The sequence below is a fragment of the Convolutriloba macropyga genome, chromosome 3, assembly GCF_964194025.1.
Source record: "Convolutriloba macropyga chromosome 3, txConMacr16.3, whole genome shotgun sequence".
NCBI lineage: Eukaryota > Metazoa > Xenacoelomorpha > Acoela > Convolutidae > Convolutriloba > Convolutriloba macropyga.
In genome coordinates, this window is record NC_134470.1 from 1885158 (window position 1) to 1900066 (window position 14909).

Genomic DNA, 14909 nt, shown 5'->3' on the forward strand with positions numbered 1-14909 from the left:
CTCTTAATGGTCTCATTTAACGTTTTAATGACTTTAATGCTACCTTTGTTCACAAATTTTTAGTTATTTTTAGGCTTTGCCCGTTTTGTGGTTTTTTTTATTGTCCATTAACTAAGTATCTTTAATGGCAGATCGTACTGTCAATATGACGAGGCATAATTGATTCATTTCAAACGTAATTCATAAAACTTAAAAATGGTAATTCATTTTCTTTAAAATGTTAATTCATATCTCTTTTAACAAACAACTTTAACACTACTTGAAATCAAAAAATCAATATTTTTTGATAAGTAACGGTTCTCCTTTTTTTGTTCTATCACTTAATCGCATTTTTGGAATACCGAATTGACAATGCAATGAAGCAAAACTCTATTTTTTTTAATTGGAATGGATTGGCAAACATGACAAACATTTATTGTTTCTATTTTTTGCATTAGTATAACTCTGTTTCTTAGAAGCTTTCCATTAAATGTAGTTCATGGTCAGTTCTTAATTTTTTGTTTTCTTTTATTGGCTGTCCAAAACTTGAGCCACTTTATACATATTTTTACTTCGAACAAAAGATTTTCGTTAAAATTATCTGGCGTCACGTTTACCCTAAATGAGCTTCTATTAATTAATTCATTCATTTTTCGACTTCATTGTGCTGGTGACGTCATTTATAACTCTTCTTCGCGTAAGTCGAATGAGCATGAACAATTTCTTTGGTCACGCGACTTATCTAACACTCTAAAATTGACGTTAAATATACGGTCAAATTAAGATAATTTGGAAACATCCTAATTTGAATGTGTTTTTAAAATATGGTTTGTTAAGGTTTTTTAACGTCATTCGGATGTCTTTGCTTGAAAACCTTCTCATTTTTTGTTACGCTTCTTCAACCAGACACGAAAAGCAATTTTTTTTAATGCATTAGAAGCATTATACTTGATTTAATACATGTGAAAATTGAGACGGGGAATATCAGACTTGAATCTTTACCACGTTAATTTACTAGAAAGCTATTTAATTTTTATAGAAAGCTATTTAATTTATAGAAAGTTGATTAATATACTAGAATATAAATAAATATATATATATTATATATATATATAATATATATATATATATATCCGAAGCCAGCATTTTTTCAAAATTTCTTCAATCAAACTTTCTTTTATTTCCTAACACATCTTAAAGAAAAAGGGAAACATTATTTTTCAGCGCTCAGAGGCTGATTTTTACTTTCATAAAACAAAACTACTTATCTATTGCAGATCGGAAAAAAGGGCTTTTCAAAAAACTGAAAGGAAAACCGAAAAGTAAATTATTGGGAGTGGGAGGCAAGGTTGCGGAGAATATTAAATTATTAAATTATAATAATGTAATTGATTGAAACACTGTCAATAAATTATAAAAACTAGTTTCGATCATAAAAATTAGATAAAGAAAAATACCTCCGAGAAATTCCCTAAAGAACTGAATAATTGAAAAAACAGTAAACTATTTTAAAAAAAAAACAATTTTATAATTTCCCCACGTTTTCTTATTTTAAGAGATCTTAGATTTAACCAAAACAAAAAGTTTTGTAGAATATGGGAATCAAAAACTCAACAGACGATTCCATAACTTAGTTCAATCAAGTTAGTTCTATTTTGTTCACTTTTTATTTGAAACCTAAACCTAAACGAAAGATCAAAATTTTTATTAAAAAAATAACTCAATTTTTTTGAAACCTGTGGGGATTTAAGCTATTCACCCAAAACACCTCCTTTATTTCATTTGAATAATGGCTTAATCAATATTTCACAGAAATCACAAAACATGACCGACTTTACATGGCCGAAAACAACGTTGTGAAAGAAAAGGCATTTTTTTCAAACCTAGGTTCTGTTGGTTGCTCTTGGCTCTTCAGGTAACTTTACTTTTTTAAGCTATCAAACATCTTCTGGTTGACCACTGACTTAAGTGAAGGTGAATTGTGAAAAAACAAATTTGTAACCAAAAAAAATAAACAAATCAGAAAAACAAACCTGTAAAAAAATTTTGCAACAGTAAAAAAATCGGGAATCAAAAACTCAACAGACGATTCCATAAACTAGTTCAATCAAGTTAATTCTATTTAGTTCAATTTTTATTTGAAACCTAAACCTAAACTATTTATTGCCTTATAATTAGCTTCATGGATTTTGTTTACTGAAAAACGTATCCAAATGAACAATTGGGATGTACGTTATTTACTATAAAACTAATTATCGTAAACTGTTTGATTCAACGACAAAGGTATGAGAACATTGTTATGCTTTTTTTTTAAATTAAGAAAGCGAGAGATCAAAAATTTTTCAAATAAAAATAACTCAATTTTTTTGAAATCTGTGGCGATTTAAGCTATTCACCTAAAACACCTCCTTTATTTCATTTGAGTAATGGCTTGATCAATATTTCACAGAACTCACAAAACATGGCCGACTTGACATGGCCGAAAACAATGTTGTGAGAAAAAGGCATTTTTTTTCAAACCTAGGTTCTGTTGGTTGCTCTTGGCTCTTCAGATGACTTTACGTTTTTTAAGCTAACAAACATCTTTTGGTTGACCACTGACTTAAGTGAAAGTGAATTATGAAAAAATAAATATGTAACCAAAAACAAGTAAACAAATCAGAAAATCAAACCTGGAAAAAAATTTTGCAACAGTAAAAAAAATCGATTTTCTTCGCTAATTGCGTAGGCAATTTCTCCATTCCACCTAGTAATTAGCCGGTGTTTTCAGGTGTTAATCTGAAATAGTATAACAGAATTGGATATTAAAAGACATTCAAAAATATAACAGAAGCAGCAAAGGCAAACACTTTAGGATTGAACAAAAAGACTGTCTCATTTTTTTCAATCTTGACCTTGATACTTATGTTATTCACGTTTTTGTGAATTGTTGTTAAATAATATCCAGAAGCCATTCCATCAAATGCCAAAAGGTTTCTGAAGACCATGATTAGCTATATTGAGTCATCCCAACTCAAACTTGAATGCCTTTATAACCAGTTGACGCAAAATTGATCGAATTTTTCCTATGCAGAGTCAGCCTGCGTGAGGTAATTAAAAAACAACTCGTTTTGTTATTCCATTGTATAAAGTGTAAAAAACTGTAAATTCCTTTTTTTTCTGTATTTATGTAGATACTGAATAGAACTCTTTGCTTTTTAAGTTAAATTGTTCAAATTTTGAGGTTGTCTAAATATAGGAAATTTGTTTTGAAAATAATTTTAAACCTTCCCTAAAAAACAGAAAATTGACAATCATCAACCTAAGTTTTTGATGACATCTTGACGTTCTGTAATATTTTGTTTCATGACGTTGTTTCATATCTTGACGTTCTGTATTTTGAGTCTAACTAATTGATAAAGAATTCATCAATTGGGCGTATTTTAAGAATTTCGCAGTTATTTGTTTCTTTGCTTCTTCTGGCGTGTTCCTTTTATCGGCTGTTCCTTTTACGGTTCAAATTACTTTGTATTCTGAAGATAATTTATATTTGCGACTAATTGATCTCGTTGAATTTCAACTTGCTGACTAGCTGTTTTATGTTGCAAAACATTTGACAACACATTCTGTTCAGTGTCTGTTAAATTTATATCAAATTTGGGGGTTTTGGTTTTTCCATTCATTCTTGTTCAAAAAAGATCTATTCAAGTTTGCTACAAAAATGGCTTTAGTTTGGGCTCTGCAAAACTGATGGAAAAGGAAGCTTTTTCTCTTAGATTTAAGAAAAAATTTGACAAACTTGAGAGGTAACTGGAGCATCCTATGCTACGATGTCTCGCATGAGCAGTCTTGGTAATCGTTTCAGATCATCGAGAAAGTTGATACATGTTTTTACATTTACTTAGGAAGAATAATTTTTTCTTGCTTCTCGATAACAATTATTGCCTTAAAAACTTACAAATTGAGAAAAATGGTTACTTGGTTGGATTTTTCTTATTTTTCCTTGTTTCCTCGTTTCAAAAAGTTTGATGCGTTGAATCGTTTCATTTTCGTCTCATGGAGAGTGAGATATTACCGATAAAATGTTTTGAAATTTTCAACTACATTTTTTTTTGGAATTGATGATCAGAGTAACATTTTTTGAGCAATTATATTTTCTTAAATAAAAAATAGTTTCAAAACTTTGAGATTAATTGACACAAATTCATCCAGAGTTTATAGAGAATTACTGATAGTTTTTTTTTGTCAAAAGATAAAATTCACTCCCTGCAATAGGAAAAACGCGATGGTAATCACCAAGTCCTCTGATGAAAAGGTTAGATTTCTTTGATTCCTTAATAATTGCGCTGACTTTCGCTGCTCTTTGTTTTTCAGCGCAAGTATACTGGCAGTAAGTAATCCTATTTGCGTTTCATTTTGATTTCATCTCAACTCGTTTGTTTCTGTAATTACCCAAAAATCATTACCCAGCTTCAGGAGATGATGGTTACTACATATGAATGTAATATTTTGTCAGTAATCAGCATTCTTTTTTTGTTAGTAATCAGAAATCATTATCAAGCTGATACAAATGAAAATGAATCTAAATGAATGAAAAAACTGAGTGAGACTGTTCCAAAAATTTGCAGTACCGATAGTATCCGGGCATTTTAAGAAGCGGCTACGTGACTTTGCTTGAAGTCACGGAGAACTTCCGGCGTTTATCGAGAACCGCGAAAGAGTTCGAGATATTAAGTCAGAATTTCGAAGTGACTTCTGCAGAGTCACTTAATCATGCTTAAAACACGAAACGCGCAAGTTTTAAAATGACGACAGTCAACGGAAGTCAACTTCTGGCTAAGTAGGAAGTTCTAGTATTTTAGCTTCTGGCACTGCAGACTTTCGGCATTTTGAAATGTGAACGTGACTGTTTTAACGACCAAATGGTATATAACCAGAATGACTTTGCGAACAAGGACGATCATACTTACATAATTTGAACTCTTTTGTTCAGTTATTGTCCTTCAACGGAAGAGTTGTTTGGTATACTATAATTAATAACAACTAATTAAAAACTCCTAATATTCAAAACAAGCTATTGTTGTTTGAAGAACGTCACTTATTTGCTTAGCTTCACTTGATAAAAAACCTCTTGGAGTCAACTGTTTCTGTGGTATATGGAGTACCTAACCATATTCGATCCTCAGGTACACCATATTACTCAGTTCATGTACATGAAACTCTAGTGTATTACATTAATCTAAAATTTTTCATGTTTATTACATAATCAGTTGATCTTACGTATTACGTACTATGTCTGAACTTTCCATGCTCTTTCGAATGCTCATAGTTAACCATTGTTTTCTTGATCCCTGATAACTTCATATAGACACAGTTTATTGGTCCGACCCCTCTTGAGGGGGGAGGAAAATATACTCAAATGAGTTTAATCAGTTGATATTGACCAAGCGATATACTCATCGTAAAAAGTTTTGAGTGGTATCATTAAAAACCCGTCCAGCGTAGAATATATAATTAAAAAGATGTTGTTGAATTTCGTTTTCTAGAGTGAGTTCTTGAGGTTTAATTTTTTGTGAATATTAGACTGACTTGCATTTTTTTTATTCACGTTTTCCCAAATTTTTGCATAAAATTGTCAAATTTAATTAAAAAATTTTAACAATAGTGTTGTTGATTTTGTTTTTGAAGACAAAAAATTTTTGTTGACAATTTTGATTAAATTTTAATGGCAAAAATTTTGGTAAAATATTTCAAAATTCAGCCTTTTTCATCAATAATTGCCAAAATAAGCTTCTTTAGTCCACTTTGAATAAATTGGCTGGGAGTACACACCAAAACAACCAGCACAATCGTTGTAAACTACAAAGAGAGCTAGCCCTACTTCCACTTTCATTGAGAGTGCTCTGTAATTAAAATTTTGCCGTTTTTCGCTAATATTACTTGATGATTATCAAAAAAGCCGCATAAAATTATGATCTTTTAACCAACAAATTAGCTATATCAAACAAAATTGGAAAAAGTTAAGTGTTAATGATGAACGAACAGCAATTGCAAGGCTGGTTTTGGTCAAATCGTCGTCTGTTACATTTTAATCAGTCGGTCTTTTTTTAAAAAATGGGTTTTTTTATATTATTTCAAGAACAGAACAATTTAAATCAAAATAGGTCCAATTGGCTTCCTAAACAGTTCCAAATTAATCTATCTAGTTCTTAACTCTGAAGCTTATGGTCTTTTTGACCTCTAATAATATTTGTTATTTAAACAAGCAATGGCTTTTTGAACTTTGCAACTATTTTTCTCTTAGATTGGTCAACTTTTAGCTTAGTGTCAGCAAAGAAACAACGTTTCTGTTTTCTACTGAATTAAAATTAAATTTTTATTGCGGTTTTAAGCGTTTGTTTTTGCTTTTATTTTATTTTTGTTTTTAAGCATTCGCGCATTTTTCAGGTTTTTTTCTTATTTTGTCATATTATCACATTATTGACTGTTTACGTATCACATGATTGGCGTTTAAAATAAAGCAAAATTGAAAAAATCAAAATCTTTAAAGGCATAGATTATGGTTTTAACGGCTTGAACACCACATTCTTGAAGAAATCATTTGCACATTTTTTACTTTTGTTTTTAACTGTCCTTTTTACTTTGTCTTTTAAGTCCCACGGATAATAACGGGTCTCAATGGCTTTTGGTAGATGATTAGATGAGCCAATATTCTGATATGAGAAGATAGCTGATGGCTTTCAAGTTTTTTTCGAAAACTACAAAGCATTTCTTAATTATGCCCTTTTTTCCCTCTTTTGTCAACTTGTTACCTAGTCTCATTAATTAGAGGTTACATACCCCATTTGCATCGTTCGCAAAATGCGCAATCAACCATGTTTTGAGGGGCAAAATACGGTTTCGAAATTGTTTTCTCGCAAATTTTAATTGAATTTTTGTTTGTTGTCTCTATTTGTTGTTCTTTTAGTAACCGCATATAATACGACTAATGAGCGTTCTTAAAGCCCTCCTATTGAAGCATCGGTGATCATAAACCTGATGGATGTTTTCATTTGATAACTATTTGTTTTCGTGTACTTTCACTTGAAAACTAATTGTTTTTAAAAATACAAGCGAACTTTGCTGTTTCTGTTCTTTTTTGTCTAATTGTTACCGAGCCTTATTATGAACTGGTCTCATATCTTTCCTTAAAAAGTTATTTTGTTTAGTTGCAGTTTTTTCTGACACTATTTTGACTTTGTTATTATTTTTTTTTTAAAATGGACATAAACTTCATGTTTGTTGTTTTTGCTGTTCGTCTTGACTCGCTTTCTTAAAAATGGCAGATCTCATCAATCTAAGGCGACATTTTTTTTACTCCACTTAGCATTGCTTTGGAAGCGATTTTTTTGTCCATACACCGTTTTTTTAAAAAAAATAGTTGAAGTTTTGAGGGTATTCCTCATTTGGTAGACAATTATGCCAAAAGTGTGCCTGAGCGGGATCGGGACATGTGCAAACGCACATTACCGAGTCTCCTTGTGTAGTTTTTAAAAATTGTTTTCTCCGTAATAGTTAGTTTGCCTGCCTGTCAAACTATCAGGTTATTTCACGGCATGGCGCGGTCAAATTCCAAGAGAATGTCAGCCAGAACTCCTTTCTTAAGGTATAGACCCCTTCTAGGTACGTGCGTCACACAAACCTCCCATACTGTGGGAGAAATGTGATTCTTAAGCCAAGTTTGCACTCCCGCAAAAAATAATATGGTTTTGTCAATGCTTCTGTTACCCTTAATCAAAAAACGGTACGCTGCCATCAGAATCAATTTACGAAGATCTGACACTAGATCTTACGTCTACTACAGAGCAAAAATGAACAACTAGAAACATGTATTTAAAATTTTATCAGAAAGGTTGTTGTAGAATTACAAGAGAACTTGGAATAATGTGTGGAGATAAACATTGGAAACAAGAACAAGTAGTTCAAAAAGCCGGTTCTTTGATAGTTCTCGGTATTGGAAGAGAATGTCGGAAGCAAATAAAAAACCGGACATACGCATAAACATCAAATCCAAACAAAAAATTCGCGACTTACTTCATCTTATAAATTAGACATTCATAACTCAAAGCATCATCAATTTTGACTTACTCCCAATGTGGAGTCAAAAACGAAACGAGACACTCAATGGAATACGTTTATGGCACAATTAGGGAAATTGCGGAAAATTATAACTGGATCACCTCCAAATTATAAAGGACGCATTCTTGTTCAATACAACTAACAGAGACAGTCCAGGAGAGTTAATTAGAACAACCGTCACTGCGCAACGTGCCCTTCAAATTGCAAAGCATTTTGATTTCACATCGCAAAAACTGTAAAAAAAAATCAATTAGTTTTGAGAGTTGATCCTAGAAACTCAGTTTTTTCTGAAGCATTGAATGCTGAATTAGCCTCGGCTATTGTAACGCGACCATCAGGTAAGCTCCTTACCTAATTGAGAAACAAATTTCTACGCTCAAACACAATCAAGGAATAACGGCTCTTTTCTGTTATTGCCCCCCCAGCCTTATATAGCCAGTCTATTTGCACCCCCCAAATATGTACTTTATGGTCCTTAGAGATACCTTATTTCAGTCATAATAAATTGCCGGTACCGGTAGACGAATGGATGAATTTTTGTTTCCTGTTGTCAAAAAAATCAGTGCCATAAAGCTATTCCTGTGAAAGAAAAGCGCAAAAATATTAAAAACACGCATTATTCTTTGTCTGCTTACATTATAAGCAAAGTTCAATTACCGTATACGTCTTAATTTCAAAACTTAGCTGCATAATTAAATTGTAAATGCCGTTTGTATATAATTGTATATGTTATTGTATGAAATGAAACCAATATGCTATAACATGTATAAGTGGGGGGTGCAAATGGACGTGGGGGGGCAATAACAGAAAAGAGCCGGAATAACAACTGCCGTAATTGTGGACTTATTACTGAAACAAAATCATAAATCGCACCACCCCGCACATGGACAGACATGCAACAGGTGTAGTTTAAAAAATTACTCTGCAGGTTTTTAACGACAGGCGAGGCTGTAGCTGTTAATTCAGGGGCTGTAGCATAGATCAGTTGTTCTTCATGGGTGCAAAAATCTTTCACTGTCCCGGGATTCGAACCTTTACTTCCCGAACCGTGACCCCAAGCACTTCCACCTGCGCCATCAGAACCGTGTTCTTGTTCTGCTGCAACCAATTTATATTAGCAACAAGCTTTACTTCGGAGTGAGAGCAATAGAGATCACTCAAAAATGAAGAATGAAAGCGTGAAAAAGTCACTTGAGAAGTCAAAGAATGTTCTAGAAGAAAAGCGAAAAATGGTCAAGCGAAAAATTTGCATCAAAAAGACACACGTTTACAATAATTGCTATGAACTTCGTTCAAGGGCAATTAATAATAGGAATTGTGTTTTAGGAATGCCCAGTTTATGTTGTGGATGCCTTTATGGTCTCTATTCACCTTCATTTTATTCCTCTTGACCATGTCCTGTGGTCTCTCTGTGTTCTACCACATGAAACAGTGGACTGCCAAGGCTGCAGGGTTCAAGGTATTTTACCCTTCTTCGGGTTTTCAGTTACCTGTATTAAAATGTCTCGCTTTTTCACCCTCACTAATTTTAATCCTGTCATCCGAACTATATCATCCGAAATTCAAGTGTTCATATAATTGGTTCAAATAATTTTAAGATAAGTGTTACATACGGTTTGGGTAAAAAGGATTAATATTCAAAGTTAAAGATTCGTAAGGATTGAGGAAAGGCACTTGAGGTGAAGGGTGAAAAATCTGCGTGGTGAAACGGCAGAGGGGTGAAAAGATATGATGTTAAAAAATGAGAGGGGGGGGGGGGCTAACTTAAATTAATCGGGATAGTGGTCAAACGAACCATTATATACGAACATAATTAACTGTTTATATGTATGTTCTCCTGTTGTTTTTGGAAAATCAATAGCTTGGAAATCTCTTGAGAGGCCTGCGAATCATTGAAAAAGTTACAGCAATGATTTTAATTTTCTGCAAGAATGTATCAAAAAAAGTTGCGATTAATTTTGGCCAAATCAACAGACTGCATTGAACTATTATCTATACAAATATTGACTGCTTTGAACTATACAAAAATTCGATCATTTTATAGGTTGAAAGAAAGCGACGAATTCCAAAGCGTTTATTCCAATTCCCAAAAATCCTTCAGCGTCTGTTTGCAGCTGAAAGTTATTGTTGATCGCAAAATCGAAAATATTGAGATTAAGTCGGATACATCAGACACGGAAATTTTACCGGTTCCAGGAACAATTGGATAAGTTATGAGAATTCAAGTGACATTTTTTCCAGTTTTCAACGTAAATTGGGCAAATTTTTTTTAATATCGGCATAACTCTTAGTCTGAGCATTAGCAGATTATTCAACTTAGCAATTTTTACTGCTGACACCTCGACCATCCTTGTTGTATTTTTTCATTCTGGATTAAATTTGTAAGAGAAAAGATTTAACTTACCTAAATTATGGGTACAGGTTGAAGGACTTAGTTACAGCGTATATTTCTGTTTGTTGTTCCCCCGATTAATTTTCTACGATTGTTGTGTTGTGCATGTTTCAAGGTGCGTGGTCGAGATGCAGACACGAATGCAAGTGAGATGGTAAGAGAGGCGAAGGAGAGGAGGAGAGCAATGCTGGAGAGGAAACACAGACAGGAGAGCAGCTCCATCGAAATGACCATCTATTGACAGCTGGCAAAACACCCATCTAGCCCATAGAAAACTCAAATCAGTATTTCATAACATTCTTATGTGCTCAAATATGACACTCAGCGAGAAAACTGAAGAACTTAAAACAAAAAGACAATAATGATAAAAGGCAAAAAGTGAATTCTGTCAAATTTTGGGCACAGCTCTTTTCTTTGGAACAAAACGTGGTTCTAGACAGAACCGGAACATAATTGATCCAATTCCGTTCGTGAACTATATATCCTGCAATTTCTTTCAAGCGCTTTTTTGTCAATTTATTTGAAAATTCTCGTTTAAAGTTCTGAATCGTAACGTACGAAGCGACAAGGTAAAATTATTTTAGTTGCAGTCCTCTTTTGTTGTCTTCTTCAGAGTTAATGAAGTATACAGATTACTATGGTTGAGGTTTCATTGGCAATTAGCAGAAAAGTTTTACGAATTCTGCAGATCGTGCTGAAAATTTGCAAGAATTGTGCTCGATAAACTGAGTTTCGTTTTAGGTGGTGAAAAAAAAGTATAGACAGTTTCGGCAATGTAACACGTCATTTCAGTTACCTTCTCAGCTATTTCTAGGCTATATTTTTGGTCAAAAGGTCAAAGCAGTCACTTTTGATCGTCGCATTGACAACTATTACTTGTCAAAAAATGCTAAGAGGAACGCGAAAAACTTAGCACACCTTTATACAGAAATTTGGCTGAGTAAACTTTGCATTCTTTTCCATAAAGGCAAAACTTACAATTTGACTTTTTTTCTTTTGGAAGTATACTGTTTCGACAATATCGTTCGTGCTCTTATTCCTGAAATGTACATCCAAATCCAAGAACGGGTTATCAGATGTCGGAATTATTTTTGTTCTTTTTTATATAATCTGTCTTTTTTTTAAAATCATAGCCGGATGTCTACGTCATACTGCGCCAGTAGAGCACGATAGATGCCATAGTTATGTTGACAAGAGAAAAATAGTGATTGCTTTTTAGAAATAAAATTCTAATAGCAGAAGATTTTGCAATTTTGTTGTACCACTGAAACTGTTATATTCTACGTACCGCATGTGACACAACTTTAATATGTAGGCACAATTGGAAAGAATTATTTTTTTTATGAACTCTGAAGAAATTTTTTTTATATTTGATAGAAAAATTAATTGTTCTCTTTCTGTTCAGTTCTTTCTTCTGAATGAATCCCTTCATTAGTCTCCCTGAACAGTTATCTCCCTGATTTTTATTAAAAACAATTAACTTGGTTAACAAAACGGTGGTTGTCAAAGATAATTTGAATTTCGTCAGAACCTCTGCACACTAATTAGAAATACTAATTCGCCGCATTGAAGTATCGGATTGGTGTTCCGTTATACATTGAGGAACGAAAGTGCCCTTACTGTCAAAACGGCAGACTGGACAAGCTGGGTGATCACGCTTTAAGCTGTCATGGTCGGGGGATATGATATCGCGGCACGATAGAGTGAGGGATAGAATATTTGCTGCTTGCTCGACCGCAAACTTATCACCCGTCTGCGAACAGAAAAATTTGATTCCAGATAATAACTCAAGGCCAGGAGACATATACTTGCCCAGCTGCTCAGCGGGACAACCATCTGCGTTAGACGTAACCATACCTTCCCCACTGCAGCCCAGTCTAATTTCAGATGCGACGAGGAGGTTTGGTTTTGCTCTAACAAATGCTGAAGATAGGAAATATGAACAATATGCCCACAAATGTGCCGAAATAGGTATCCAGTTTGTACCACTAGCGTTTGAATCTTTTGGGGGCTTCTCAGATTTGGTCCGAAAAACTTTGAAACGTATAACCTTGCTTGCCGATAACCAAAACTTTCAACCAGCTGGTTTATCAGTTGCCTACAATCGATTATCTCAAGGAGTCTCAGTGACTTTAATGAGAGGTTCAGCCACAATGCTGATCGCCAGAGATCCCCTGTTATGAGACTCATTCCTGCTACAACACCTTCGGCCCCACAATTGTTAATTTACAGTATTGACTCAACCAATTTTAGTTGCCCAGTTATTGCTGTGCGCGAACTTGTTTGTCACCCAATGAGTGGGGACAATGCTCATTTCTTCTGTTCAACCCGATTGTGTGGGTTGATTTTGAAGAAATTTTGAAGACCCGATTGTGAGGGATTCTGGGAACAAATAAAAGGCAAATACTCAATTGCGTGGGCGCCATGGTGATTTTGTGGACACAAGGTTGATCGCAAGAAAACTTTCTGAGAATTGACTGAACTTAAAAATGATTTAAACCAAGATTTCCCCAACCAAGCACACCTTAAATTTATGATTATTTTGCTTTTCTAAAAAAAAATTAGAAATACAAAAAGTTAATTTGTCAAGCTACGTGTACTGTATATAGAATAGTGAGATTTACTTGATTATTGTTTGGAGTAACTTTTAAAATGAGAGCAAACAATGCAGGTATATAAGTTTTGTATTTTTTGCACGCATCTTTTAAATAGAGCAACCACAGCAAAATTTTTGCTCTATGAAATTGTAACTTATTGTAAATTATTTGAGGAAGATTGGTTTTCTTCTCCTCTTTGAGATATTAAAAGAAGATTGATATCTGAACGATTGGGCGGAGCGCAAATAGAAGAGTAGGGGGCGATTTTTGTTCCGACCCCTTTTGTGGGGGAGGAACTATTTACTCAAATGGGCTTTTTGTTCAGTCAATTCTGGCCGATCGATATAATCATCGTTAAGAAATGAGAGTGGTATCGTTAAAAAGCTTGTCCAGCGTAGAATTCAATATTAATTTTTTTTTCGAATTTCGTATCTTTCGAGGAGTTATCGAGGATTAAAGTTTTACGTGAACACAGGATGTTTGGCATGAATTTGTTTCACTTTTAGCGTAGTTTTTGTTCAAGATTTTTTCTAAAGAATTTATAATTCAAAATTACATTTCAGGGTACAAAATGACACATTTTTGTGTTGTCAATAGACGAAAAGCGATGAAAAGGCTAGTACTGGTCTCATAGGGGAGTTTATTACCATGAAATTCAATTTGAGAGCTGTTTTTATTAGAAAAATTTTCAATTTTTGATTTTCTAAGTCACTTAGAGACTAGTCACCTATCATATCGAAGCTCTGTTAATGAAAAACCTTTTTTACCATCAAATGATGCCCAATGAACATTTGACTCTAGTTTTCGTAATTTCTAATTAAATTTTGATTTTCTTTTTGAGATTTTGCTAAATTTTAGTAGTCTTACGGTAGAGACTTGTTGACTAAAAGTGCAATAGTTTTTCTAATGAACATTAATTGTACCCATCTAGAGCTTTGAGTGACAGCTAATGGCTGCTAAGGCTAAAAAAATTCTTTTTCGAAAAAAAAATTTGAACTTTAACCGATCTTAAACTTTTTTTCGTGATATGTCAGTCAGTCAGTAATGACGGGACCCCCTTTTTTTCCCCTGAAACCAAGTTTCTTCGGGTTACCGGTTTTATTTTCCAACTATTACATTTTTTGGCTTCGATGCCACGAGCTTTCATAATTTTAAAAAATGGAAATTTTTCGTAACCTTGGTTCCTTTTGAAATCTTATCACATTATCCTAATATTGATAGTTCTCATTTGCTTAGAGAAAAAGTTCAATGAACCATAGATAAAGTTTTTAGATAAAAGCTAATGATTTGAATGGCTTCGACACTTTCTTCTCGCATTTTTAATTAAGTTTTTCATTTTGCCTGTATTTCGTGCTCTTTTTATAGTCATAGGATTTATTGTGATATCTTCTTCATCAATTATGAATGACACACATCCTTGTCTTCCCATCGAGGCCTAATTTAGCGTATTTACTGATTTCCGTTGACAGCTATTGATTTTAATGGCTGTTAGGACCTAAAATAATTTTTTAAAAAACTTTTTGATTATTAACCAATCTTAAATTTATTTTTGTGAGTTGTTAGCCAGTCTCAGTAATGACAGGAACCCATTCCATTATACTGCAGCCAATTATAAACTGGTTAGCTGTTTTATTTTCTATCTATTGGTTTTACGACTTCAATGCTACGAATTTTCATAGTTTTCTAGTTTTTGGATTTTTTTTTGTTTGTTGGTTCCATTCGAAATCTTCTCACACTATCCTAACACTGATATTTCCAATTAACTTAGGAAAAACGTTCAAGGGAACAACGGTAAAATTTTTAGAGAAAAGCGCATGATTCAAACGACTGCAACATTTTCTGTC

General features: G+C 33.4%; 1 protein-coding gene across 1 annotated transcript in view; it reads left to right on the forward strand.

Moving 5' to 3' along the window:
- Window positions 1-11063, forward strand: part of LOC142335830 (uncharacterized) — a 24379-nt gene extending 13316 nt beyond the window's left edge. The window contains exons 7-9 of the mRNA XM_075384158.1: window positions 4333-4348; window positions 9403-9535; window positions 10584-11063. Coding sequence (XP_075240273.1) covers window positions 4333-4348; window positions 9403-9535; window positions 10584-10709 — 275 coding nt within the window. The 3' untranslated portion in view covers window positions 10710-11063. The remainder of the gene's footprint in view (window positions 1-4332; window positions 4349-9402; window positions 9536-10583) is intronic.
- The last annotated feature ends 3846 nt before the right edge of the window (window positions 11064-14909 follow it).